We start from the raw sequence: 27,999 nt of genomic DNA on the forward strand, positions 1-27,999 counted from the left end.
TTTAATAGAGAACAAATGGACTTTATTACGATCAGGACATTTAAAAGTGCAGCACTGAGAGACGAGACAAACACACATATTTACAACTGCAGAATTCAGTACAAACACACACAAGAGTTCAAGTCATCGTTCTGTCACACTCTGGCCACTGCAAGGCATTGTGGGTCCTATGAGGGGGGCGTGGCCTGATGGACGGGTCACATGACCAGCGTTCAGATGCTCGGGTCACGTGACCAGCGTTCAGATGCTCGGGTCACATGACCAGCGTTCAGATGCTCGGGTGGATCTGTGTGTGTGACAGTGTGATCTTCTGATGTTCCTGCAGGATCTTCTCGAGCTCCTTTAAACACGAGCCAATCCCATACCTCGACGCTGGAGCCGCTCTGAACCTACAACATAAACACAAGAGCGATCAGAGCGTTTGTGTGTGTGTGAGAGAGTGTGTATATGTGTGTGTATGTGTGTGTGTGACTGAGTATGTGTGTGTGTGACTGAGTATATGTGTGTGTGTGTGTGTGTGTGTGTGTGTGTGTGTGTGTGTGTGTGTGTGTGTGTGTGTGTGTGTGAGTGTGTGAGTGTGTGTGTGTGTGACCTGCGCAGTAGTCCTCTGGCTCTGCTAGCGTTGGGTGTGTGTTTCTTCAGCGCTGTCGTACAAAAGGCTGCTAGCGTGTTGTAGCATCGCTGTCGTAGCGAGTTGTGTTCGCTCGTCTCCCACAGCGGAAGCTCGCCGGATAAACGACTCGCGGCCTGAACGAACTCCAGGAGCTTCTGCCACTCGCCGCTATGCTCGAACACACGACCTCCTTCCTCACACGCGCGCTGAGAACAGAGGAACACAGGAACCGTAACACACTGATTCTGATCGAGTGAACGACTGATTCGGACTCTCAGATAAAGATTAAATACAGCAACACCAAATCACGGGTTCGATTCCCAGGAAATGCATGAACTGATACGATACCAAATAAACCTCATTTAAAAGCATCACCAAATGCATGACAATAAATGAAACATCTTTCTACTTCAACTCTAGTCAAACTATATGTATCATACAGAAACAGACAGAAACACATATATCATATAATCAAAATGATGCGTAATGATGTAGAAATAGCGTAATGATGTAGAAATAGCGTAATGATGTAGAAATAGCGCAATGACGTAGAAATAGCGTAATGACGTAGAAATTGCGTAATGACGTAGAAATAGCGTAATGACGTAGAAATAGCGTAATGACGTAGAAATAGCGTAATGACGTAGAAATAGCGTTGTAACGTAAATGCCTTTGGGTTAATGCGAATTAGCTCAAGAATATAGGGAATTTTGGCAATATTAATTTTTATAACTCATGGTCATAATTCATAAATCGCATATGCATTTACTTTATCAATTATAGGAAATGCCTCGTTCTGTACTGTCTGATCATTACAGTTAAGAAGAAGTATTCCTGTTTACAAAACTCCAAGAAAGTTTATCTTCTGGCCACGAAGACAAAACCTCTTTGGGTTTATAAATTAAAACTACTCAAAGTAGTTTTATAATATAGAGCCTGTAGCTTTATAGATCTTTTGTTTCATTGACTTTATAAAAAGTGGGTTTTCAAACACAGAGACAGTTAAAAGTATAAATGGGTTTATTAATAAAATGGCACACGCTAGAGATTATAAGCTACAAATATAAACGTACGTAAAATGCAAACGATAAAACAAACAAACATTTAAACAAACATGACGTGATCAGAATGAAAATGAAATGAAAGAAAGAAAGATATAGAGGGAAGATAGAGGGTAACTTAAATCACAGACCTACAAGCTAAACACCAGGAATCAACTGTTAGAGAGAAAGATACTTGCGAGATGTGGTACTCTTTCAGTATGATGCTGAAAAGGGGACGCGCGCGTGCGCGTGTCCGGCTGGTTGGCGTCTAGCTTTGTCTTCTGGGTCGTTTCGCAAAACGATGTAAAGGCTCACTTGAATTTAACGTTACCGAGAAAGTTCAGATTCGTCTCCCGGGATGGGAGAGGCTGGAAATCTTAGTTGCAAAGACCGGCTGTTACGACTCGAACATGGGTTCGTTCGATGGAGAAGGCCAGGGCCTCCTTCAGATGTTCCTTGGAGGAGCGCTGCGCCGGGGAGAAGAAGGTCCGAAGAGCGGAAGTTGAGTTGGAAGCGATAAGAGAGAGAAGAGAGAAGGTTTTGGACTTTTATCAGTGTCCCAGGTGCCGTCCCCTCCTTCGTGTAGGACGAATCAGCTGTCGAGATTTTTCGAGCGGGAAGATTCCTTTGTCCGGTTAGTCACGCCCACTCGAATGAGTCATGATTGACTTTAACTGGAGAGGATTTTCTCCAGACATATGAACTTATAAAACAATGCGCATCACTGAATTCTGCTATCGGAATTCAACTCCGTTAGCTGGAGAGGATTACAGAGATATCAAAAATAGAATCTAGGCATTGTAGCCATGCAAAGATACATTATTATGCATTTGTATAGGCAATAGTGGTTCTATTAATGTTACAAATAGGACATATGCTTTCCTATGGTTTACACACACCTCTTAACACACAAATTTATATATTTAGTACCTTTAAGAGTGACTTTATGGGTAAAAGTCCTTTTCTGTAGGGGGTTTCTGTTTCACAGTCCAGAGTGTGTTTGTGTGTGTGTGTGTGTGTGTTGGAATGTTGCGACCCTGTTATCTCATGCATAGGGCTGGATAGCTCTGTGGTCAAATTTTATGACCTGCCAATGAGCTCGGGTTACGGGATGCGATTCTACTGGGAGAACATTCTTCAAAAATACATTTCAGATCCAAACACTCGAAGATCATAACTATATGATCAAAACAACATTAATCACACATACATACAGGAAATTCAGATACAAGTCTGAGTTACACACATTTAAAAGAATGTTAAGTTACACACAACGGATGTGTGTGTGTGTGTGTGTGTGTGTATGTGTGTGTGTGTCATGAGACTGTAAAAGTCACAGGGAGTCCATGCTGAAATGGGGGTTTTAGAGGGGATTCTAAGAAAACAGGGTTTCCTTATGTGACTCAAAGGTCCCTCGGGGGATACGAGTCACATGGGCGCTGGTAAATTGGTCCTCGTGGGGCAATTATTAACCAGCCAGGACAAAGACGATGTGTTTTGCCATCACATGATCCACTTAATGCGAAAAGCAGATGCCATTGTTGTTACATATTCCCCCTTTTTGTTAGATGAAGTCCGGGATGGACTTAACAACAAATAGGCACAATGAATGGCCGGTGGATTATGATGGTGAAAGAGCAGGTGGTTGCTAGGCTGATGACTCAGCTCAAATGAAGTTGAGGTGGTCGATGGTGTGGGACCCCTTCCTTTTCCAGGGTTCGTAGGAAATTGCCAGACACGGCTTTGTGAGCTTGGCTGTGGATGCTCACGTCTCGTTGAGTCTGGTACAGGATGAAAGCCAAGACGAGTGTCGGGGCATGGTCAGTGACCGTGGAGGTGCACCGCACAGTGTCATCTGGGGTCCAGGTACGGACACAGGTGAGGTATTCAGGCTGGGCGGTTGCCCATGCTTGGAGGGCTGTGATGGGAGCAATGTCTGTACTCAGTGTTGTGAGTTGCTCTGTTAGCTGTGAAAGTTCAGTCTGAATGTCGGCCACAGGCTGTCTTACTGTGACTATGCTTGCTGTTTGAGGTAGTGTGCTCTTTCGACGTTGCTGGGATTGAGTCGAACGTACACTTTATGAGTGAGAATCCTGCCTTGGTAGTCAGGACCGGGGCTGCTCTCTCCATGCGATGCCGGACCTGGTGAGGTGATGTCCGATCGTGGCTGCTTTCTCGCGAACCACCACAGCATCCTGTTAGAGGCAAAAGGGAGAGAGAGAGAGAAAGGGAGGAAAAATGTCAGCGAGGGTCGTCCTTTTTGGTTCGCTGAGGTTGGTATGCCACATGCTTTGATGTCCCATGCATGGCTTTTTGGCACATGTGGCGTCATTGTTACGCCTGGCCCCCCCCTTGTGCTTTGTGGCTTTACGAGCTGTGGCGCTGTGATGGCAACAGGTGCACAATGCGTATTGAAGTCTTGTGAACGCAACATGTTCGTGGTGGCAGACAGCTGTCTGAGGCACTGGTCGTCAGTGAGCTCAGATGGCCTGCGAGGGTGGTGGAGGGGTAAGTGGTGGCATAGGAAAAGTCTGTTCATCAGAGGCCCGCATGACTTTCTTTGTACACAGCGGAGGTAGCGTTTAGCGGCTCTGAGGCGTGCAGTGTAGTTGGTAAAGTTCGTTCGTGCTGTGTGGTCACTGCAATCGTGATGGTGGTATGTATGTGGCGCAGACATTGGTCTGGTTACTCAACTGCAGGTCAGTCAGGACCTTGAAGCAGTAGGTGTCAGTGTTCGTTTTCTGTGTCTGTGTCAGACGTGGCTGCACTGTCTTCATCTGTGATGTAAGAAGACTCGGGCTCACCAGTGTTCTGGGGAGAGTGGTTACAGGTTCGACGGTCTGGGCTAGGAGTTCTGGACGGCGGGTGATGCTGGTTCCAGAATCTTTCTGAGCGGTCGGTCCGATGCTTTGGACGGGCACCGTCACAGTCGTGCCGCCACCTGCTGTCTGGTTCTGAGCGGTGCTCAGAGACGGAGTGAATTGTGTGTGTCTTTACCGTCTTTTCATCCATGGCCCTTTGCTTGGTGTAAGCCTTGTGGGCTAAGTCTCTGAGTTCTCGAGTAGACATGGTTCGTGGGCAGACGAGCACGCCGAGATGTTTACTCACGGTGCTATGCAGGTTCCGCAGAAACAAAGTTCTAAAGGTTATATCTTCTTCCATATCTGGTGTGTTGGTTGCTCCGAAGAACGTTTGTCGGAGTCGGCCATAGTAGGAGTGTGGGTGTTCAAGTCGGGCCTGTTTGACGTCAAATGCCGTGATAAACCCTTGGTCTGATTCTGGGTCAGAGAATTCACGGATCAAAGCTTGTCGCAGTTGCTTGTAATCTGCTTTGACAGGCTCTGGTTGGCGATCCAGAAAACTACGCACATCTCTGCTTGAGGTGATTCTTACCAGGTACAATTTGTCCCAAGCTGTCGCGTTGGCGACAGTTTGCAGGTGAAAGTCAATGTCTTGAAGGTACGCATGAACACTGCAGTCTCCGGCAAACATAGGAATGTTTCTGGCCAGCTTGTCAAGGCTTGTTGGACGAGAGCTGTTGCTGGGGGCCCAATCCGTCTGGAGAGGATTCTGACCCTTTACAGCTCTTGGTGTTTGGCTGACAGGCGTGGTGTTGTGCAGTGGGCTTTCGCCCCCCTTTTCAGCTCTGGGTGTGTGGCTGAAAGGCGCAGACTCGCTGGAAGGGGGAAATGGTGTGAGATGTTCTTCCCCTTCCCGGTCGCGGTTGAAACTGTAAGCATGTCTCAGTTCTCTGCGAACCATGTCTAGTTCGTCTTCGAGATCGTGTCTCTGCTGAATGAGCTGATGGATTTTAGTCTCTGCTCTCTCAAGGAGAGCTTCAGCCCGTTGGAGCCTTTCGTTGAGTTCCTTCCGGGTGTTTTCCTCCGACTGCTGTCTTTGATCTGTGTGCCGATGAAGATCGTCCAGGGCTTTTTGAAGTCTTTCAACTTCCTGTTGTAGCGTTGTGTCCGTCTCGTCCTCTTCCTCGGTCAGGAAGATTAGCTGGTCTAGCCGACTCTGTGTGTGGGCTCGGTCCTTCCGGGCTTCTGTGGCCTGGAGCTGTAGTGCGGCTGCCTTCTGTTCCATGTCGAGGCTGAGCCTTTCGCTGGCCCGGGCCTTGGTGACGAGGTTGCGTGCGAGTTTTCCGAAGATTTTGGCCAGCTGCTCGTGGTCGTACTTCTGGGTTGGATCGTAGGTCTCAAACTGGTCCAGGTACTGTGGGACTGGGTTAGCTCGACATCTCTGCTTACTGTGGTGAGAGAAGCACAGCACACACAAAAAGAGACACAATGCAAGTTTGTTTTAGGGTTAATGAGCTATACTCATACGGACTATGCCGTTTATGAGAATTTCGTGGCTAACTGATGCCGACAGTTAGCTGAGCCAATTTCGTGGGTATGGATGAAACCCACAATAGAAATTTGGACAGGCGGTAGCCTGGGGGTCGTTTTAGCGACGCCCGCTTTGATCGTCACTCTATTATTCAGCTTTCCTGGGGTCTCTCTTAGGTTCTGTGTCTAAGTGAAATGAAAGAAACAAATCACAACAGAGTGGAGAAAGAGACAAGGTTGAAGGTAGGGAAGATCAGAGGGAAACACAACACAAGGAAGTGAATTGGTCTGCAATGAAATGTCACAAACAATAACACGGGGAGCGTTATTTAAGGAAAATAAATCAAATAAGATCAAATAAAATAAAATAAAATAAAGAGGCCTAAGCCTTATTAACACTGCGAGAGTTCCTGATCGGGCCAGGAGATGCGTGGGTTATCGGGACAGGACCTCGAAAGAAGGTGTGTCTTAGAGAGAGAAAGGTGAGTCCAAGCACTTAAAATACACCCGAAGGAATAGCTAGTATTCTGTGGTTCCTAATAAGTGGATGGGTTCTATCAAATTTTAGTTTACCTGGGGTGAATAGAGGTCATCCAGGTGGAAACCAGCGGGCGCGGTCAGACTCTCCGACGGTCCCAACACCAGACAGAGCGCAGTGTCAGTAACGCCGGACAGATGATCCCCGCCCACCGGAAACCACCAGGGATGACTTTTGGATTACCACAGTGCACTGACTGAGTCCTGCCAATAGATACACAATAAGGGATTAAGAGGTTAGACTTAAAGTGAATTAAGGCTTTCTGTTTTCATCAAATTGAGTAAATATGTATGCAGGGGTCAGAGGCAAAGGCTTTACAAAAATAATGATACAATGCAAAGGAATTATGATAACCGATGGTTAATTATCGGAATAACCTACCCCCCCTTTGAAAAGGCTGGGGAAAGAGAGAAAAAAAAAATTATCAATGAAATAAAATTCAAATAAACAACACAGGCTTGGGACGCAGGCAGAGGGATAGGCCCTGCAGTGGGTTTGTGCCACAAGGGAAAGGGGCGTATTCCTTCTCCGTGGTCCACCTGGTTGTTAGTGAACACAATTTAAATTAAAATTCAAACTAGTTTAAATAAAAATTCAAATAAGCATGCAAGGAGAGGTCCCAATACTAATAAAGAAGAAAAGAAAATTTGAATGATAACAGTGGAGTATCAGTACTAATTATACAATAATTAAACTGAAAAATCAGAATGACTTCCTATAATCCTTACAATAACACTTAAGTTATTAGTATTGATTATAAAATAATCAAACGAGAAGGGTAGCAATGTTGAGACACTTCAATGCAGACTGGGGGTGAAACAGATATTGATACGTCGACCCAAGGTGGCCACACGGTGGCGTGCTTCTTTCTAGGTGGACTATCAATGAACTGAGTGACTCAAATCTAAGCTTTAATTCAAAACGTTTTTTTTCGAACTTCACTTAAGGTGTGACAATCAAAACAGAAAAGAGAATTGTCTAACTCCAAATAATATCAGCATAAGCTAAGCTTGAATGCAGTTAAGTATTTGAGAGAGAAAATGAATGCAGAGAGAAAAAGAAATTGAAAGCAGGTATTATCTTAGAACGCCACGAGATGGCGTAGTTGCGCTCGCGCAGGCTGACGTCAGTGGGAGGCGACGCTCACGCAGGATGACGTCGGTGGGGGGCGCGTAATTTGAGCACTGCCACACCTCTAGAGGCTGCCCTCTAGTGTCGGTGACGTGATTCAGCAGTTAAGACAGCAGATTTTTTTTTATCTGTGGAATCACGAGTTTTTTTTTGCGCTCTGTTGCATGCGGCAAATGAGCGAGTTTTACAACATGTGACTACAGGGATTACACATTATGCATTACACATTGAGACGGTTTTAGAATAAGAACAGGGATTATCATCTTTTCTTAATTCATAAAACTGGTCTCCAATTACACATTAGATATAAAACGGTTTACATAAAAACAGGTATTAAAACTTCTTGTTTTAATCACTAGAAACTGTGAGCAAACAGGCATTGAACATCTATTTACTTAAGCTGTGAGCACAACAGGCATCAAAACAGCTGTGAGCAGGACTTATCATCTGCTCATCTCCCATAAGCATTAATCAAAATAGCACTTTTATGATTTTTGCGTAGGTTTACGAAATTGGATCGCGAGGCCAATTTCTGACCAGGAGCTTATCGTTAACGTATTGTATATCATAAGGCCTATTACGACTGAAAAACTATCAGATTTACGTCTTCGTCCTAAAAGAGATCCTTCGTCTTCATTTAGTCGGTTTAAATCATGTTACATGTATCAACTGCAAAGAGTTTTGCTTCGTCTTTACAGAGACAGATGTAATGTCATGAACTGCAGTTTTAGCAGAGCTGAGCTGGCTGTTGTGCCTGCCATCAGCTGGGTGAGTTCGCCTTAGCGACTTATCTCACAATTCAAAACGCGCGTATAGCCTACAATTATTAATACCAATAATACACATTCAACTGAAACTGAATTTGCCCACAAAAATGAAGTTTGAAACTGCTCGAAATGTCTCCACCAAAAAACTGTAACGTAAATGCCTTTGGGTTAATGCGAATTAGCTCAAGAATATAGGGAATTTTGGCAATATTAATTTTTATAACTCATGGTCATAATTCATAAATCGCATATGCATTTACTTTATCAATTATAGGAAATGCCTCGTTCTGTACTGTCTGATCATTACAGTTAAGAAGAAGTATTCCTGTTTACAAAACTCCAAGAAAGTTTATCTTCTGGCCACGAAGACAAAACCTCTTTGGGTTTATAAATTAAAACTACTCAAAGTAGTTTTATAATATAGAGCCTGTAGCTTTATAGATCTTTTGTTTCATTGACTTTATAAAAAGTGGGTTTTCAAACACAGAGACAGTTAAAAGTATAAATGGGTTTATTAATAAAATGGCACACGCTAGAGATTATAAGCTACAAATATAAACGTACGTAAAATGCAAACGATAAAACAAACAAACATTTAAACAAACATGACGTGATCAGAATGAAAATGAAATGAAAGAAAGAAAGATATAGAGGGAAGATAGAGGGTAACTTAAATCACAGACCTACAAGCTAAACACCAGGAATCAACTGTTAGAGAGAAAGATACTTGCGAGATGTGGTACTCTTTCAGTATGATGCTGAAAAGGGGACGCGCGCGTGCGCGTGTCCGGCTGGTTGGCGTCTAGCTTTGTCTTCTGGGTCGTTTCGCAAAACGATGTAAAGGCTCACTTGAATTTAACGTTACCGAGAAAGTTCAGATTCGTCTCCCGGGATGGGAGAGGCTGGAAATCTTAGTTGCAAAGACCGGCTGTTACGACTCGAACATGGGTTCGTTCGATGGAGAAGGCCAGGGCCTCCTTCAGATGTTCCTTGGAGGAGCGCTGCGCCGGGGAGAAGAAGGTCCGAAGAGCGGAAGTTGAGTTGGAAGCGATAAGAGAGAGAAGAGAGAAGGTTTTGGACTTTTATCAGTGTCCCAGGTGCCGTCCCCTCCTTCGTGTAGGACGAATCAGCTGTCGAGATTTTTCGAGCGGGAAGATTCCTTTGTCCGGTTAGACACGCCCACTCGAATGAGTCATGATTGACTTTAACTGGAGAGGATTTTCTCCAGACATATGAACTTATAAAACAATGCGCATCACTGAATTCTGCTATCGGAATTCAACTCCGTTAGCTGGAGAGGATTACAGAGATATCAAAAATAGAATCTAGGCATTGTAGCCATGCAAAGATACATTATTATGCATTTGTATAGGCAATAGTGGTTCTATTAATGTTACAAATAGGACATATGCTTTCCTATGGTTTACACACACCTCTTAACACACAAATTTATATATTTAGTACCTTTAAGAGTGACTTTATGGGTAAAAGTCCTTTTCTGTAGGGGGTTTCTGTTTCACAGTCCAGAGTGTGTTTGTGTGTGTGTGTGTGTGTTGGAATGTTGCGACCCTGTTATCTCATGCATAGGGCTGGATAGCTCTGTGGTCAAATTTTATGACCTGCCAATGAGCTCGGGTTACGGGATGCGATTCTACTGGGAGAACATTCTTCAAAAATACATTTCAGATCCAAACACTCGAAGATCATAACTATATGATCAAAACAACATTAATCACACATACATACAGGAAATTCAGATACAAGTCTGAGTTACACACATTTAAAAGAATGTTAAGTTACACACAACGGATGTGTGTGTGTGTGTGTGTGTGTATGTGTGTGTGTGTCATGAGACTGTAAAAGTCACAGGGAGTCCATGCTGAAATGGGGGTTTTAGAGGGGATCCTAAGAAAACAGGGTTTCCTTATGTGACTCAAAGGTCCCTCGGGGGATACGAGTCACATGGGCGCTGGTAAATTGGTCCTCGTGGGGCAATTATTAACCAGCCAGGACAAAGACGATGTGTTTTGCCATCACATGATCCACTTAATGCGAAAAGCAGATGCCATTGTTGTTACAGCGTAATGACGTAGAAATAGCGTAATGACGTAGAAATAGCGTAATGACGTAGAAATAGCGCAATGACGTAGAAATAGCGTAATGACGTAGAAATAGCGCAATGATGTAGAAATAGCGTAATGACGTAGAAATAGCGTAATGACGTAGAAATAGCGTAATGACGTAGAAATAGCGTAATGACGTAGAAATATCGTAATGATGTAGAAATAGCGCAATGACGTAGAAATTGCGTAATGACGTAGAAATAGCGTAATGACGTAGAAATAGCGTAATGATGTAGAAATAGCGTAATGATGTAGAAATAGCGCAATGACGTAGAAATAGCGTAATGACGTAGAAATTGCGTAATGATAATGACGTAGAAATAGCGTAATGACGTAGAAATAGCGTAATGATGTAGAAATAGCGTAATGACGAAGAAATAGCGTAATGACGTAGAAATAGCGCAATGACGTAGAAATAGCGTAATGATGTAGAAATAGCGTAATGGCGTAGAAATAGCGCAATGATGTAGAAATAGCGCAATGACGTAGAAATAGCGTAATGACGTAGAAATAGCGTAATGATGTAGAAATAGCGTAATGACGTAGAAATTGCGTAATGATAATGACGTAGAAATAGCGTAATGACGTAGAAATAGCGCAATGACGTAGAAATAGCGTAATGACGTAGAAATTGCGTAATGATAATGACGTAGAAATAGCGTAATGATGTAGAAATAGCGTAATGACGTAGAAATAGCGTAATGACGTAGAAATAGCGCAATGACGTAGAAATAGCGTAATGATGTAGAAATAGCATAATGACGTAGAAATAGCGCAATGACGTAGAAATAGCGTAATGACGTAGAAATAGCGTAATGACGTAGAAATAGCGCAATGACGTAGAAATAGCGCAATGACGTAGAAATAGCGTAATGACGTAGAAATAGCGCAATGACGTAGAAATAGCGTAATGATGTAGAAATAGCGTAATGACGTAGAAATAGCGTAATGACGCGCTGAACGAGCTGTTCTCCTGTTGAATAAAGTGTGGTATAGTGTGGTTTGGGCATTTTTACTGTGTGATCAATATAAGCAGCGGCACAACGGCTCATATGATCATTATCTCCAAATTATGACCAGAAATGCATAAATATTAAGTCTGCTCAAATAAAGAACCAGTGTAAACGCGCACATCAACCCGATCACATGTTCAGCGTTCATGTAAACACTACGTTTGGATTCATCAGTCGGATAATTCAGTCCGATTGAAACAAAAGTTGTGCATGTAAGCGTAGCCAGTGAGAATCTTCAGTATGATCATGTGACTCAGATGACAGATGAACTGAGCTTTATTACCCAGAATGCCATGAGGTGTGGTTGAGCTTTCCTGTAGCAGTGGGCGTCCCGGTTGGATCCGAGGCGGGAATATGGGATTGATCTGTAGACGCTGGTCTTCTTCTGGTGCAGGTCGTGCAGTAACAGCGAGAGGTCAGAGGTCAGCAAGCCCGATGCCATCTGAACAGACTGAGAGCATGAGGAGACTCTTAAACATCATCAAACTGAGACTCTGATCAAAAGCATGATGGGAAACGACTGGCTGACGACACAGCTTGATGCTCATTGGTTTAAACCACTGTGATGTATTGTTCTCTTTTAAAATGTTTGATTTTAAAACTCTGATCTCATGTTTTATGTGTATATGTTATGTGTGAATATCCCCTCTCTGGCAGTGTGATCTCTGTGGGTTATGCAATGTCACTGTTGCCTTTGGCTTGCTCAGTTGGGGATATTTTGGGGATATTTAATTTAATTTTATCAATCAATAAAATTCCTCTTGAAACAAACTTTGTTGTATTATTTTAATTTAATACTGTGAAGCTGCTTTGATACAATCTGTATTGTGAAAAGCGCAATACAAATAAACTTGACTTGACTTGACTTTTATAAAAAACAATAACAACAAAAACACATATGTCTGTATTAAAGTAAAAATGACTGATAAACATGTATCTGGAATGGAATTAAATAACAAGAACTTTGGGTGTCTTGTTCATTATATTTATTTTCATATAAAAGCAACAGAACTTAAATTACATCTAGTTTATTAGCAACACCGTGCACGAGCGTGAGTGCCGCGACCTTTGACCTCACAGGTGTCAGATCCACCGCGAGAAGAGTGTTGTAGTGTGTTGAGTGTAGCGTGTTGTGTGTAGTGTGTAGCAGTGATGCGCGGGTTGATCCGAAATGAGCGGGTGCCTGCGGTCACCCGCGGTTACCCGCGGTTACGAGTCATCCAAAAATATTTTTAATGATATTCGGGTCGCGGTCGGTCGGGTCGTTTGAAATAAAGATGCTAATTAAACCTTTGTAATTTATATAGTAGTATAGAGAGCATAAGCGGAGTGGAGCGGTGAGAATCTTCGCTCATCGCTCACGGAACTGTCCACCCCTCCGCTCCCCCGCTCAAAGCTACATCAGGCCGCTCCGCTCATTATCGCTCGATCAGCGCTCAACGCAGTTTGATCCGCGCTCCACTCAAATCGCCCCCCGCTCGCTCCAAAAAGGGGAAAAAAAATCTACATGTAGCCTATATCACTGTAGCTTAGACCACAGCCTTACCTCCTAAAGAACTAATGAGCAACAACAACATTTTTCAAATAGAAATGTTTTATTTCAAATGACAAATTAGGCCTATGTAAGAAGGAATATAGCCTACACAAAGTCCTGTAAAATTAAACGAATAAATGGGCCTAATAATATGAATAACAATTATATAAACAAAAATATAGCCTACATAAAAATTTTAAAAGTAAATTTACTATTAGGCCAGAATTTTGATAAGTTAACTTTTGTGCAACGCGCACGATTAAAATTTAAATGGGCTTATATCCATTGTACACACAAACTGCTGTAAAATAAAACGAATAAATGGGCCTAATAATATAAATAAAATTTATATAAACAAAAATATAAAATAAATATACATAAACGTTTTAAAAGTAGGCCTAGGCTAAATTAACTATTAGGACAACATTCTTATAACTGAACTTGTGCGCAGCGCGCAGGATTAAAATTTAAATTGGCTTGTATCAATTGTTTGCATTTTACGCTGTATTTAATTTAGGCTACACTTTAAGTTACCGTATTCAATTTGCTAACCTTTTGCTTTCTTCCCAGCGTGTTCACATATCACACTGCATGTTTTCGAGAGATGTGTCTTTTTAGATTCCAAAATTAATCTTTAGGCCTACTGACTGAAACGATGTCGTTTTCTTCTACCACATAATAGTTAGTTTTACACCTGTATGACTTCTTATTTTCCTTTTTGAAGTAGCCTACTTTTTGAACTCCAGTATTGAGCCGAGTTTTGACTGAAAATAGAATCCATCTTGCAGTCATCAACAGTAGACTGAGTCAGGCTTGACTGAGCATGCTTCAGAATCTTGGTGTGCGCGGAGCGAAATTGGAGCGGGAAATAGGGCGACGCTCCATCCTTTTAAAAATGCCGCTCTGCGTTCTGTCCAAGATCCGCCCGCTTGCTCCCGCTCCACTCCGCTCACATGCAATTTTCTATGAAATACATAGGCCTACACTTTATTGGCTGAATAACTGGCGCGAAGATGACGCACGAGCTCATCTGCAGGTAGAGATGGAGGCGGCAAGAGAAAAGGTGAAGACTGGGGAGTGGAAGCTCCGCAAATACACAAACAGAAAGAGAAAAGTTGCCGAAATAATGAAAGATAATGACCAAAGTTCTGGCTTTGTCATGTGTATTTCTTGCTATGCATTTACTAGCCTACTTTTAAAAAATGCGGGTCAGGAAGCGGGTCGGGTACAATATTTTCTTTCTTTTTTTTTGCGGTCCGAGTTGCGGGCGGGTTAGTTGAAAACGTCGGTCGGGTCCGGGTTGTTTATACATTGACCCGCGCATCACTGGTGTGTAGCGTGTTGTAGTGTGTTGAGTGTAGCGTGTTGTGTGTAGTGTGTAGCGTGTTGTAGTGTGTTGAGTGTAGCGTGTTGTGTGTAGTGTGTTGTGTGTTGTAGTGTGTTGAGTGTAGCGTGTTGTGTGTAGTGTGTAGCGTGTTGTAGTGTGTTGAGTGTAGCGTGTTGTGTGTTGTGTGTAGTGTGTAGCGTGTTGTAGTGTGTTGAGTGTAGCGTGTTGTGTGTAGTGTGTTGTGTGTTGTAGTGTGTTGAGTGTAGCGTGTTGTGTGTTGTGTGTAGTGTGTTGTGTGTTGTAGTGTGTTGAGTGTAGCGTGTTGTGTGTTGTGTGTGGTGTGTAGCATGTTGTAGTGTGTTGAGTGTAGCGTGTTGTGTGTAGCGTGTTGTAGTGTGTTGAGTGTAGCGTGTTGTGTGTAGTGTGTTGTAGTGTGTTGAGTGTAGCGTGTTGTGTGTAGTGTGTAGCGTGTTGTAGTGTGTTGAGTGTAGTGTGTTGTGTGTTGTAGTGTGTTGAGTGTAGCGTGTTGTGTGTTGTGTGTGGTGTGTAGCATGTTGTAGTGTGTTGAGTGTAGCGTGTTGTGTGTAGCGTGTTGTAGTGTGTTGAGTGTAGCGTGTTGTGTGTAGTGTGTTGTAGTGTGTTGAGTGTAGCGTGTTGTGTGTAGTGTGTAGCGTGTTGTAGTGTGTTGAGTGTAGCGTGTTGTGTGTAGTGTGTTGTAGTGTGTTGAGTGTAGCGTGTTGTGTGTAGTGTGTAGCGTGTTGTAGTGTGTTGAGTGTAGCGTGTTGTGTGTAGTGTGTAGCGTGTTTTAGTGTGTTGAGTGTAGTGTGTTGTGTGTTGTAGTGTGTTGAGTGTAGCGTGTTGTGTGTTGTGTGTGGTGTGTAGCATGTTGTAGTGTGTTGAGTATAGCGTGTTGTAGTGTGTTGAGTGTAGCGTGTTGTGTGTAGTGTGTTGTAGTGTGTTGAGTGTAGCGTGTTGTGTGTAGTGTGTAGCGTGTTGTAGTGTGTTGAGTGTAGCGTGTTGTGTGTAGTGTGTTGTGTGTTGTAGTGTGTTGAGTGTAGCGTGTTGTGTGTAGTGTGTTGTAGTGTGTTGAGTGTAGCGTGTTGTGTGTAGTGTGTAGCGTGTTTTAGTGTGTTGAGTGTAGCGTGTTGTGCGTAGTAGTGTTGTCACGATACCAAAATTATTGTTTCGATACCGATACCAAGTCAAGTATTGCGATTTCGATACTTTTTCGATACTTTTCCTGAAAAGGGAGAAACACTCTCAAATATCATTGCTGTGCTTTATTTTAAAACCGGGACAACATTCTAATCATATAACACACTAATAAATGAACATATGAACAGCAAATATATTAAACATTTGAACAAAATATGAAATATCAAAATATAAAAAATAAATTAGAGCAATGACATTCAAGGTAAAAAAATATATAAATTTAGCAACATTATCTCATTTATCATAAGAAACATAAGAGCTTTATCTTGATTCTGAACTTTGAATAAAAATATGAACAGCGATTATATTAAACAATGTATATTAAACAACTGCAACGTCGGCAGTGTTGACGGCAAAATAGGCTACAGAATAATTCGTTCTGTATTGAGAGGTGCAATATTTGAAAATCGATAATATTTTTTTTAATTACATTTATATTGTATTTATGTCAAAACTTTCAAACATCAAAATGTCATTTATTAATATGTATTCGTGTCAAAATGACATAGAAACATCTTTTCCTATTCTATTTTGCCTGGAAACGATTCCAACCGCGCTTGCGCGTCGCGTGGAAAATAGGCGTCGGTTCTATTTCTAGCATACACGCGTTTTCCGCGCGTCTCGAGCTGCGCCCAGACGCGTGTGTCACGCAGGCAGTTAACATGGGAGCCGAAATAACGGACACGACACGCAGCCAGTGTGTCGCCGGCCTTACAAATCTGGAACGCGGTCATTCTTAGAAGTATCGATACTAATAAATTAAGGAATCGTGACGTTTTTAATTTCCGATTTACTTTTGAAGTATCGGTGCACCGTGCAACAGAGCATGGTAGGCAACGTACTTCCATATGTCACTCCTCGCGTCATCTTTTTCTACGAGTCGTGGACCACTTGTGCTCGCACATATGCAGCCATCTCGCTGTAGTGTTTTGTCACATGACACTGACAGCGGCAGGTTCTTTGCTGCGTGCGTCAGGAAAAGAACACAGACGTCCATAGGGCGTAGTTTTTTATTTATTTTAAGTATCGATACTGATAAATGTAGGTATCGTGACGTTTTTAATTTCCGAGTATCGCGATACTTTTGAAGTATCGGTACACCGTGCAACACTAGTGTGTAGTGTGTTGTGTGTTGTAGTGTGTTGAGTGTAGCGTGTTGTGTGTAGTGTGTAGCGTGTTGTGTGTAGCATGTTGAGTGTAGCGTGTTGTAGTGTGTTGATTGTTGAGTGTAGCATGTTGTGTGTAGCATGTTGAGTGTAGCGTGTTGTGTGTAGCGTGTTGTAGTGTGTTGAGTGTAGCGTGTTGTGTGTTGTAGTGTGTTGAGTGTAGCGTGCTGTGTGTACTGTGTTGTGTGTAGCATGTTGAGTGTAGTGTGTTGTGTGTAGCGTGTTGTAGTGTGTTGAGTGTAGCGTGTTGTGTGTAGTGTGTAGCGTGTTGTAGTGTAGCGTGTTGTGTGTAGTGTGTAGCGTGTTGTGTAGTGTGTAGCGTGTTGAGTGTAGCGTGTTGAGTGTAGCGTGTTGTGTGTAGCGTGTTGAGTGTAGCGTGTTGAGTGTAGCGTGTAGTGTGTTGAGTGTAGCGTGTTGAGTGTAGCGTGTTGTGTGTAGCGTGTTGTGTGTAGCATGTTGAGTGTAACGTGTAGTGTGTAGCGTGTTGAGTGTAGCGTGTTGTGTGTAGCGTGTTGAGTGTAGCGTGTAGTGTGTAGCGTGTTGTGTGTAGCGTGTTGTGTGTAGTGTGTAGCGTGTTGAGTGTAGCGTGTTGAGTGTAGTGTGTTGTGTGTAGCGTGTTGTGTGTAGCGTGTTGTGTGTAGCGTGTTGTGTGTAGTGTGTAGTGTGTAGCGTGTTGTGTGTAGCGTGTTGTGTGTAGCGTGTTGAGTGTAGCGTGTAGTGTGTTGAGTGTAGCGTGTTGAGTGTAGCGTGTTGTGTGTAGCGTGTTGAGTGTAGCGTGTTGAGTGTAGCGTGTAGTGTGTTGAGTGTAGCGTGTTGAGTGTAGCGTGTTATGTGTAGCGTGTTGTGTGTAGCGTGTTGTGTGTAGCGTGTTGAGTGTAACGTGTAGTGTGTAGCGTGTTGAGTGTAGCGTGTTGTGTGTAGCGTGTTGTGTGTAGCGTGTTGAGTGTAGCGTGTAGTGTGTTGTGTGTAGCGTGTTGCGTGTAGTGTGTAGCGTGTTGTGTGTAGCGTGTTGAGTGTAACGTGTTTAGTGTAGCGTGTTGAGTGTAGCGTGTTGTGTGTAGCGTGTTGTGTGTAGCGTGTTGTGTGTAGCGTGTTGAGTGTAACGTGTAGTGTGTAGCGTGTTGAGTGTAACGTGTAGTGTGTAGCGTGTTGAGTGTAGCGTGTTGAGTGTAGCGTGTTGTGTGTAGCGTGTTGAGTGTAGCGTGTAGCGTGTTGTGTGTAGCGTGTTGTGTGTAGCGTGTTGTGTGTAGCGTGTAGTGTGTTGAGTGTAGCGTGTAGTGTGTAGCGTGTTGTGTGTAGTGTGTGTGTCACCTGTTCGGCGAGCAGAAGCGTGTCCATCAGATGTTTGGACTCGTTACACGCGTGACGCTCTTCACTCCGGAGCCGCCGGGAACCTGTGAGAGAGAGGGAAGAGTGTCACCACACACACACACACACACACACACACACACACACACACACACACACACACACACACACACACTAACTCACAGGTGTGTGTGACAGTCAGACGGGAACACAGGATATCCATGTAGGATCTTCTCAGGCGTTCTGCGGGATCAGGAGATTCTGCATCAGTTCAACCGGTTTTACATGTTTTACATCCACATATGATCAACAGGGACCCAAACAGAATATAATAGAATGAGGCATTTATATAGCGCTTTCATATCTACTACTGTACACCCAAAGCGCTTTACAATCATATCAGGGAACTCTCCTCAACAACACCAGTGTGAGCATCCACTGGGATGATGCGATGGCAGCCACACACACACACACACACACACACACACATACACACACACACACACACACACACACACACACACATACACACACACACACACACACACACACACACACACACATACACACACACACACACACACACACACACACACACACACACACACACATACACACACACACACACATACACACACACACACACACACACACACACGCACGCAGACACACACACACACACACACACACACACACACACACACACACACACACACACACCAGCTACAGGTGGAGAGGAGAGAGAGTGATAGAGCCAGTTCAGTGATGGGATTATTATGAGGCTCTGACTGGGAAGGGCCGGGACACTGGGTTACACCTCTACTCTTTACGGGGAATGCCGTGGGATTTTAATGACCACAGAGAGTCACATAACAGACAAATAACACACAGCTTATATTTTCATGTACAAACACCCAATTTATAGTATAAAAATATTTATATTAGAAATATGTATAAAATATTATTAGATTTTTGTTACATTAAATTAAGTTTTTTGTACTAACTATAGTACTTTGCTGTTAGAGGTATTATCTTTTATTTATTAATTAAATCAACATTTTATATATTTAAATCAAATTATTTATTATATTATTATTTAAAGCATTAATTTATTTTAAATCAAAAGCATTTATTAATTAATTCATTAAATATAGATAGGTTTTTTTCTAAACTGTTCTCATGATTTAAACCACTAAAGCTGAACATGAAAGACCTTCATCATCATCATCTTCATCATCCTCTTCATCATCATCATCCCAGCAAACACAGAACGTTCCCCTAACGTTCCCGTTTGGTTCCCATTTGGTTATTTTTTTGGGAACCAAACAAGAACGTTCTGGGAACGTTCCCTGTAGGTTATTTTTAGGTTTAAATTTATAACCTAAAGAGAACGTTCTGGGAACATTCCCTGTAGGTTATTTTTAGGATCTATTTTTATAACTTTAAGGGAACGTTCCCAGAACGTTCTCTTTAGGTTATAAATTTAAACCTAAAAATAACCTACAGGGAACGTTCTGGGAACATTCCCTGTAGGTTATTTTTAGGATCTATTTTTATAACTTTAAGGGAACGTTCCCAGAACGTTCCCTGTAGGTTATTTTTAGGTTTAATTTTATAACCTAAAGAGAACGTTCCCTGTAGGTTATTTTTAGGTTCTATCTGCATAACTTTAAGAGAACGTTCCCAGAACGTTCCCTGCAGGTTATTTTTAAGTTCTATTTTTATAACTTTTTATAACCTCCAAATCCGAGACCATGGTCCTCAGTCGGAAAAGGGTGGTTTGCCCACTTCAGGTTGGTTCAGTTCCTGCCTCAAGTGGAGGAGTTTAAGTATCTTGGGGTCTTGTTCGCGAGTGAGGGAAAGATGGAACGGGAGATTGACAGACGGATCGGTGCAGCTTCTGCAGTAATGCGGCCGATGTACCGGTCTGTCGTGGTGACGTCCAACCAAGTTTTATAACTTTAAGGGAACGTTCCCAGAACGTTCCCTGTAGGTTATTTTTAGGTTTAATTTAATTTTAATTTTAATTTAATTTAATTTCTTAAACCAATTGAATGGTTTGCAATGTTTTGTGCTTTAACACCATTTATCAAATGCTTAATTAAATGACCATTATCAGGCAGTAGATAATGCCTAAGTAATCAATAACTTTGCTCATTGGTAGGCAGTCTTTTTTAGTTAATTATTTTCAGGTTTTATTTGTATAACCTAAAGAGAACGTTCTGGGAACGTTCTCTGCAGGTTATTATTTTAATATCACTTAACAGGCAGATTACCAACTGACAACGTCGTCAGTACGGTCCCCTAAGGTTATAAGATAACCAACAACGTTCAGATCTATTCGCAATAACTTTTTATTAATGATATTTTAAATTATGTTATACATTTTAATTCTATATGTTTATTTAAATGCTGCGTGACTTTGAAGTGTTTTAATGCGCATGCGCGGAATCAAACACTGGAGCGCGCACGTGAGCTGCGCAAGGGCAGATGGAAACCAGAAACGTCATCAACAACTGACAAACAACAAAACTCCCGTCTGTCGCTGTTGGTTTCACTGCTTTCAGGTAAGTTTAGTCAACAAAATCTCACAAATAATACACACAAACGTCCCTGACACATTTCTTACGTGTAATTGACACGCTTCTGTTGAATATTTACTTTAAAGAAATGGTTTTGTGTCTTTGAAAAAGTCCGTTAGCATCTAAGCTAACCGGTTTCAGAAGAGAACGTTAGGCCTAAGTTACGTTAAGTTAAGGTCTTATTTATGAAAGTTTGGGTTTTTAAACACATATTTAGTGTAGATAACAGTTTTTTTATAGTTTTGCTGGTAATTTGTCAATGGGTGATTGGAAGTAAGCTAATTTATTTAACCTAAAAGAATGCACTGTATTGTTAACTTAATCAGTGACGTCACTTACCAATATTGCTAAAATGTGATTTCAGAATAGCGAGAGAGAAAAAAAATCCTCTACAACAAGGGGTGAGTTATTGTTTAATCATGATAATAATTCCATATGCATTTATTTCACAATATATTATCTTAAGATTTTTATATATTTATCTTTTCTGCATTTCACCTCTGTTCTAGCTTGGTTCCTTTTATTAAACCAATCCCATGTAATATTGTTGGCTCTGTGACAAATAGCTTGTTATGTTCCTAGATCATCATGCTGTGATGGCCTGCTGTACCCCCTGTCCAAGACAATCTCCATGGCTATGAACCATATGACTAGTAAGCAAAACCACCTCAAACATACAGTGCACTACTGTTCAAAGGTTTGGGGTCTGTAAGATTTATGCTTTTGAAATAAGTCTCACATTTTAAAATCATTAACCCCAGGGTTTTTCAGTGAGATTGTCCTTGAGAAACCTGTAGGCTAAATAATCAGCTAAATAATAGGTGACTAATACAGTATTATAATGGTCATAGTTATAATAATAATTCATTTAACTATTATGATAACATGATATCCTGATCATTAGTATATTTTATTTTATTTCTTTAGGTCTGTTTTGAATTATGTTGGCCAATGAGACTGACACCATACTGTCCAACTCAAAGGTATTTATGTATTTGTATGTTTTTTTTTATTGATCAATACTGAAATTCTTTGTACTTTTAAATGCTGAATGTGGTTCAGGGGGTCGACAACTTTAGGCAGTTATTTTTCACAGATATCTTGGGCAGCTGTGGCTCATACTCTTAGCCTTTAAAAATGTTTGAATTGATATCCCCAATGCAATATCAGGGGGTAAATATATCATTAGAGTTCTTAAAGTTATGGCTTTGCTCTTGTTACCAGATGAGATATAATCCCTATTGTTTGGCCCTGTGATTCTTCAGGACAAGACCTTGATGCCATCCATAGTCAGTAGATGAAGAAGGTAAGTTTAGCCCATCTTGTCAAAATGCCCATCTTGGCGAGTTTCCTCGTAAACAGTCTTGTGTGTTTTAAACAGAAAGAAAACAGATGCGTGTCATTTATATTAGGTCTGCGCATTCGTCTTAAAGGGACAGTAGCCTAACGCAGGGGTTCCCAAACTTTTTCGTTCTAGGACCCACCTAGACAAGTATAATCAATCTCAAGACCCACTTGCACTGGTGCTACCAACTTTCTCAGTTGGTCGCACCAGCATGATTTGGTTGCACATTTTTCTTTTTTTTTGCTACATGCCATGGGATTAATCAATGCATGCTGATGGTCTTAATCTGCATTCCCTAGTTTTGCACTGATGTAAAAAGACTGACAGTGACAAGCCTTCATGTTAGCAAAATATTATAAACTTTTAACTCTTAAAAAAACTTTTAAAAACATATGTGTTCTTTAATGTTTGATTATAATTTTACCGTCTTCACATAGGGATGGGAAATGATACGATTTTATCAATAATAATAATGCCACTGACGATTCTGATTATCGATCCGATTCTTTAACGATTCTCTTATCGATTCTTGATAGCACTGTGTGGAAAAATGTAGTCATATGCTTTAAAAAAAACAAAAAAACAAGGGGTTTTATTTATTTTAAAGCAGGGGTCACCAAACTTTTTTCTCTGGGGGCCACATTATCGTTCCTGACTGTGATGGGGGGGCCGGGTCAGCTATATAACATAGAATTGTATGACCCAGACCAAAATGACCACCAGCAGGCCTCATTGTGTAGTAGAGATTACTAGCCTGGCACAGCCATCCCCACTACTATATCAACACTTGATTCCTGGCACATATTTGTTTATCTTTACTAGTGGTTTGCAAAAGTAGTAATCGAGTCTTCACACTTTGTTTTAATTAAAGTTATTCTTCACTTTAAAAATAATCATTGGTCCACTATTCTTTGAAAACTCTGCACTCTCTATTAGGGGTGGAACGGTACACAGAAGTCACGGTTCGGTTCATACCTCGGTTCAGTCATCACGGTTCGGTACGAGTTCGGTACAATGGAGGGAAAAGCAAAACAGAACTGCAGAAGGCTTGTGCATGTCTCAGGCTGTCCCACCAAAGGAAAATAAATTACTTAAGCCTTGTATTTTTTTAAATAAGTTTTATTAATAAAGTAAAGGCATAGAACCAGTTTATTTGTAGTGCACTGACAGTAGTTTTATATAATTAGTTTATTAATTAAATTAATAAAAAGACCTTGAGATATGTTTGGTAATTGTACCTGAATGAATTGAAAATTAATTTGCTACATTTCAGAATAATATATTTGTTTTCTTTAAAATTTTAATTCACAGTAACTTAAACACTTTGCAGTTTGAATGATGTCCTGTAAAAACGAAATGACGGAGTATGTTTTTATGTTTCTACTGTTCGATCACACCCGCGCCTCACTCACACACACACACAAATATAAGTAAACACTTTGCGACTTTTCGATCGCACCCACACCTCTCTCTCAACATATTCAAGCATTGCAATCTTTACATCGCATTCGCAGCCTGCTTCAGAGCTTCAGAGCTAAGGCGGACCTACAGATTAGGTGTCCCTAAAGAACCCGCGTATCTAACAGTAGTTCCGCATTGCATTCATTAATTTGCACGCAAGTTTTATTTATATTTATATAATAGGCCATGACGACTTTTGGGGATTGCCTCATAGGGCCGGTTAAAGTAGTGGGGGGCAGAGGGGCTTGGGGGCCAGTCAAAAGGGGGTGGCGGGCCTGAGTCGGCCCGCGGGCCTTAGTTTGGTGACCCATGTTTTAAAGCTTAAGCTTGAGTAAGCAAACTGTACTTTTTATGTAATTTATGTAATCAATAGAACTTTATTGTAAAGTGTTACTGATTCAAACGTCTCCTGAGTTCACTGTTGGAAAGATCAGTTGTCCATTCATTAAAATGAATCGTTCAAAGGAGTCATTAGTTTGCGAATTGGACGTGTCATGCGCGTTGTGTGATTATCCCAGCAGTTAGGACATAGACATCCAAGATTTGTGTCAACACAGAAAACATTTCATCACTGGATAGTTTTTTTCGTTTAACTAAGTGTTGTTTTATGTCAGCTGAATGTCTGGGACGCTTTTCAGAGAATATAAGGCAACAACTTATTTAGCACAATTCACACCCAGCGGTAATTGAGGAAGAAAAAAAAAAATCTCCGAATGCTCCACATGAAACTTTGGTCTTCCGACCTTTTACCACCGTGTCGATTTATTTTGATTAATATGTGCGAGGGAGAGAGAGCAAGACAGAGCTTAGTTTGGAGACGGTGAAGTATTTTTTACACTTTCGCCTGGCTCCGAAGAGAGAGAGAGAGCGAGCGCGCGCGACCGAGTCTCTCTCTGCTCGTTCTTTCAGTTAAACATGCACTGTGACTCTGTCACAAGCGCAGCAGTTCATCTACATTACTCACCGATCAAATAACACTTTGGCGGGCGCTAAAACTCATAGTCGTTTGGTCATTAATCGGACTGGTTTTGTTTCACTCATCGTAACGTAAATTTAGCTGCAGCTAAGTGCCTTTGTGCGACCCACCTTTTCTCACTGTGTGACCCACAAGTGGGTCGCGACCCACAGTTTGAAAACCACTGGCCTAACGTACCCGCAGCTGTTTGTGTCGCCAGTGGTGATCAAACATCAAAAGAGAAAATGACTTGTAGCTTTAGCAAAGATACATTTAATTAATTTATAGTTATTTTATTTTTACAGTGAAGACTTATTTTACATTTTGATAATTCAGTTTCTGTACCTGATGTTTTCAGATTTAACTGAAAAACATAATGCACTGCTTATTTCAACTGTGTTTTTCTTCTATTGTATTTACATTTACATTTACATTTATTCATTTAGCTGACGCTTTTATCCGAAGCGACTTACAATTGCTATATATGTCAGAGGTCGCACGCCTCTGGAGCAACTAGGGGTTAAGTGTCTTGCTCAGGGACACATTGGTGTCTCACAGTGGATTCGAACCCGGGTCTCTCACACCAAAGGCATGTGTCTTATCCATTGCGCCACCACCACCCCTTTATCTATGCTTGTTATCTATTGTAATTTTCTATGCAGGTTCACTCCTCTACAAAATCCCCCCAATAGGGGTTATGCGGAGCGCCCAGCGGTCGAACCGGAAAGAGGTCTAAGCATTTCCGCTTTTCACTTCTGTACACATCTGCAGCGGTAGGTGATCTCGGTTTACTGTTAATTTTCGCTTATTACACTAAAATTCTTATTTCTGTTTTAATTAAAATGTCACGAATGCTAAAATATCAGAAAAGGGAACATCCGAACAGCAGTTTTTGTTGTGTGCCGATCTGCTCTATGTCGGGGAAAATGAGTAGTACAGAAGTACAAATGGGTTCTGTACTCATAAAGTGACATCAACATTCGCGTCAGCAGTAGCATTCGCCATCAGGCAAGTGTTATTTAAATAAACTCCTGATGTACTTACAAACTTTCCAATGCCTGGTTTAATGAGTACAGAACCTATTTGTACTATTGTAGAAGTTTGGTACCATTCTGGGCATTATTAGTGGGGTAATTTACGAGATACAAACCTGGAGCCGCGCATGCACTAAACCATACGGCTGATATCTCTAAATAAACTCTAAATTTTTCAATATTGTGCAGCCCTAATATTGAGCATATCTTAAAGTGAACTTGGAATGATAATTTGTGATACCAGATGAGATGTATGTATGATAGATTTTGAACTGTAATATTTTTTTATTTTATTTCAGGTTTTCTGGGATCCCAGCGGAAGGCATCAAGGCATCAGATGTTGGCCTGGACAGATGTTCCTGTAAACTACACCGACCTTTGCTTTTGCATGGATGGCTGATTATTACCATGTTCTGTGAGGGCATCATTATAGCAAAACTGAGCACCTGTGACAGTGGAATTTGTAGGTGTAAAGTCACAGATAAAAAAAAAAAAATTGATAGTAGTTTCAAACTTTTTTTCTCTTTCTCTCTCATAAACAACACAGCAGTTACAGGTTTTCAAATTCTTCATTGGAGGTGAGACTTATACGTTATATGTAGAGCGAATTCGCAGGTCAGAGTTCACTAGACTTGAATATTATTTTCTCTGTTTTTTATTTGACTTCAGAGTCGAAAGTGGGCTTAAAGGGTACATAGGCTTAATGGGTATCCTTACCCCTATATAAAACATTCCTTTTTTGATTTGTAGTCTGAAATAATAAATAGTGCAATATAAATAAATGCAATGTAGTGTTTTCAAATATATAAATTTTTCTATACACATTGATGCTGAAATATCTGAATAAATACACGATACCAGCAGTGCTCGTGCTCTCATATCTCCTACAGCTTGTGACACACAATCCCACCTCACTCTTTTCATTTGCTCCGGATGAATATTAATGCCATTACAGGGCTTGAATTTTGGCATGGGATTGTGTGTACATGTAACGCGTTGTCTTTTTATTTTCTTGTTAAATTTGCAGATGGTTTTGGGAGTTTAAATGTTTTGAGCGGAGTGAAGATTGGCACATTCATGTATATTGTATATAAATGAAGACTTTTTCAATTTTGTTCTAAGTTATAGGCTACAGTTTGCAAAAAGATTTAATTAAAATGTTTGTGCAGTTTTATTTATTGAAATATTTTCATGTTTGAAATATTAAATGTAAATTACTGTTCCTGAATACATTTTGCTAACGCTGTTTTTGATGACTTATTTTAGGTTGATAATTAAACAATGAATCAACAAAAACATGGATTGTGTGCTGATTTATTTATTTAATACAAACTGATTGATTTACTTATTAATGATAGTTTCTGTAAATTCAATTTATTGTAATAATCATAGGATTTTTAAGTGTTTGAACAATAAACAATGTAGATTATGTTGTTTGTAGACCTATAATTTGTGTACAGGCATATCAGGATGTGTAGACGTTAGGAGAACCTTCCGGGAACGTTCCGAGAACCTTCCGGGAACGTTCCGAGAACCTTCCGGGAACGTTCCGAGAACCTACCGGGAACGTTCCGAGAACCTTCCGGGAACGTTCTGGGAACGTTCCCCTAACCTATAGGGAACGTTCTATTAACGTAAAGAAAACTTTCCTGGCTAACCAATAGGGAACGTTCTTGGGAACGTTCCGGGAACGTTCTGGGAACCAAAAACTAACGTTCCCAGAACGTTCCCAGAACGTAAAATTGTTAGCTGGGATCCTCTTGAAGGACATAAAGGCAGAAGCTTCATATTCTCCACATTGTTGTTGTTTGTAAAGACTGGATGAGGATTTTAGGAGAACAAAGACTCATAAAGAGTGACTCGAGCTGAAGAAATATCTGAGGAACATTTATATGAACTCCAGAATCTTCTATTGTTTTTGCATCTTACAAAAGTGTATTAAAATCCATGACTGTATATAGCAGACATCAAACATCCTGATATGAAAACTAATCATCAATCATGTGTGATATGAGAGATTACAGTAACAGCTGGACTCACTGTATACTGTCTCTGACTGGGTCATATTTTTATGATGATGATTATGATGATGATGATGTTCTCACCTGTGACTTTGGCCTGTGGTTCTGGGATCTCCACTAACACTGATCTCTGATCAGCTTCATCTGCCATTTTAAACTCTTTCTTCTCTTCCTGCACGAATCGCCCGATAATCTCTCAGTTTTTCAGTGCGAAGCTAAAATAGCCTTCAGTATCGCGCCATAAACTACTGAGGAAACCAAGGAAATGAAAACTACTAAATAACATTCGTGAAATTAATCAATAAACGTGGAAAAACAACAGAGTAAAGTTATGGCGTGCGCGCGCTCAGCTCTCATTCATTCACCAAAGCCCGCGCACTGCATTTACCACGTGGGCGGGGCTTCCGATTCCCGCGCGCTGATTGGCTCAATACTGTGGAGAGGCTTGATTCTGATTGGCTGGAAGTCAGTGTTGTGCTGTAGAAGCTCTGG

General features: G+C 41.3%; 1 protein-coding gene and 2 long non-coding RNA genes across 8 annotated transcripts; 1 reads left to right on the plus strand and 2 right to left on the minus strand.

The window, feature by feature from the left end:
- LOC309487978 (uncharacterized protein) lies at positions 1–27,875 on the minus strand. Of its 2 annotated transcripts, XM_082155994.1 has the most exons (6): positions 27,592–27,875; positions 18,293–18,352; positions 18,113–18,195; positions 11,843–12,010; positions 593–819; positions 1–389 (listed from the first exon to the last, which is right to left on the minus strand). In XM_082155994.1, the coding sequence occupies exons 1-6, from the start codon at positions 27,656–27,658 to the stop codon at positions 269–271; spliced, it is 726 nt and encodes a 241-aa protein (XP_082012120.1). In that variant the 5' UTR covers positions 27,659–27,875; the 3' UTR covers positions 1–268. The 2 variants fall into 2 exon arrangements, with proteins under 2 accessions (XP_082012120.1, XP_082012121.1); XM_082155995.1 differs by lacking the exon at positions 18,293–18,352.
- LOC309488025 lies at positions 19,804–26,788 on the plus strand. Of its 5 annotated transcripts, none has more exons than XR_014201966.1 (6): positions 19,804–20,676; positions 21,056–21,092; positions 21,274–21,344; positions 21,619–21,997; positions 25,115–25,225; positions 25,786–26,788. It is a non-coding gene; the product is annotated as an uncharacterized lncRNA (long non-coding RNA). The 5 variants fall into 5 exon arrangements; XR_014201967.1 differs by having other exon boundaries at positions 20,303–21,092; positions 21,619–21,674; positions 21,921–21,997; XR_014201968.1 differs by having other exon boundaries at positions 20,304–21,092; positions 21,619–21,674; positions 21,916–21,997.
- Positions 26,483–27,240, minus strand: LOC309488034. Its single transcript, XR_014201981.1, has 2 exons — positions 27,121–27,240; positions 26,483–27,079 (listed from the first exon to the last, which is right to left on the minus strand). It is a non-coding gene; the product is annotated as an uncharacterized lncRNA (long non-coding RNA).
- Positions 27,876–27,999: the final 124 nt, after the last annotated feature.

The sequence above is a fragment of the Leuciscus leuciscus genome (assembly GCF_965113295.1).
Source record: "Leuciscus leuciscus genome assembly, chromosome: 23".
Classification (NCBI taxonomy): Eukaryota; Metazoa; Chordata; class Actinopteri; order Cypriniformes; family Leuciscidae; genus Leuciscus; species Leuciscus leuciscus.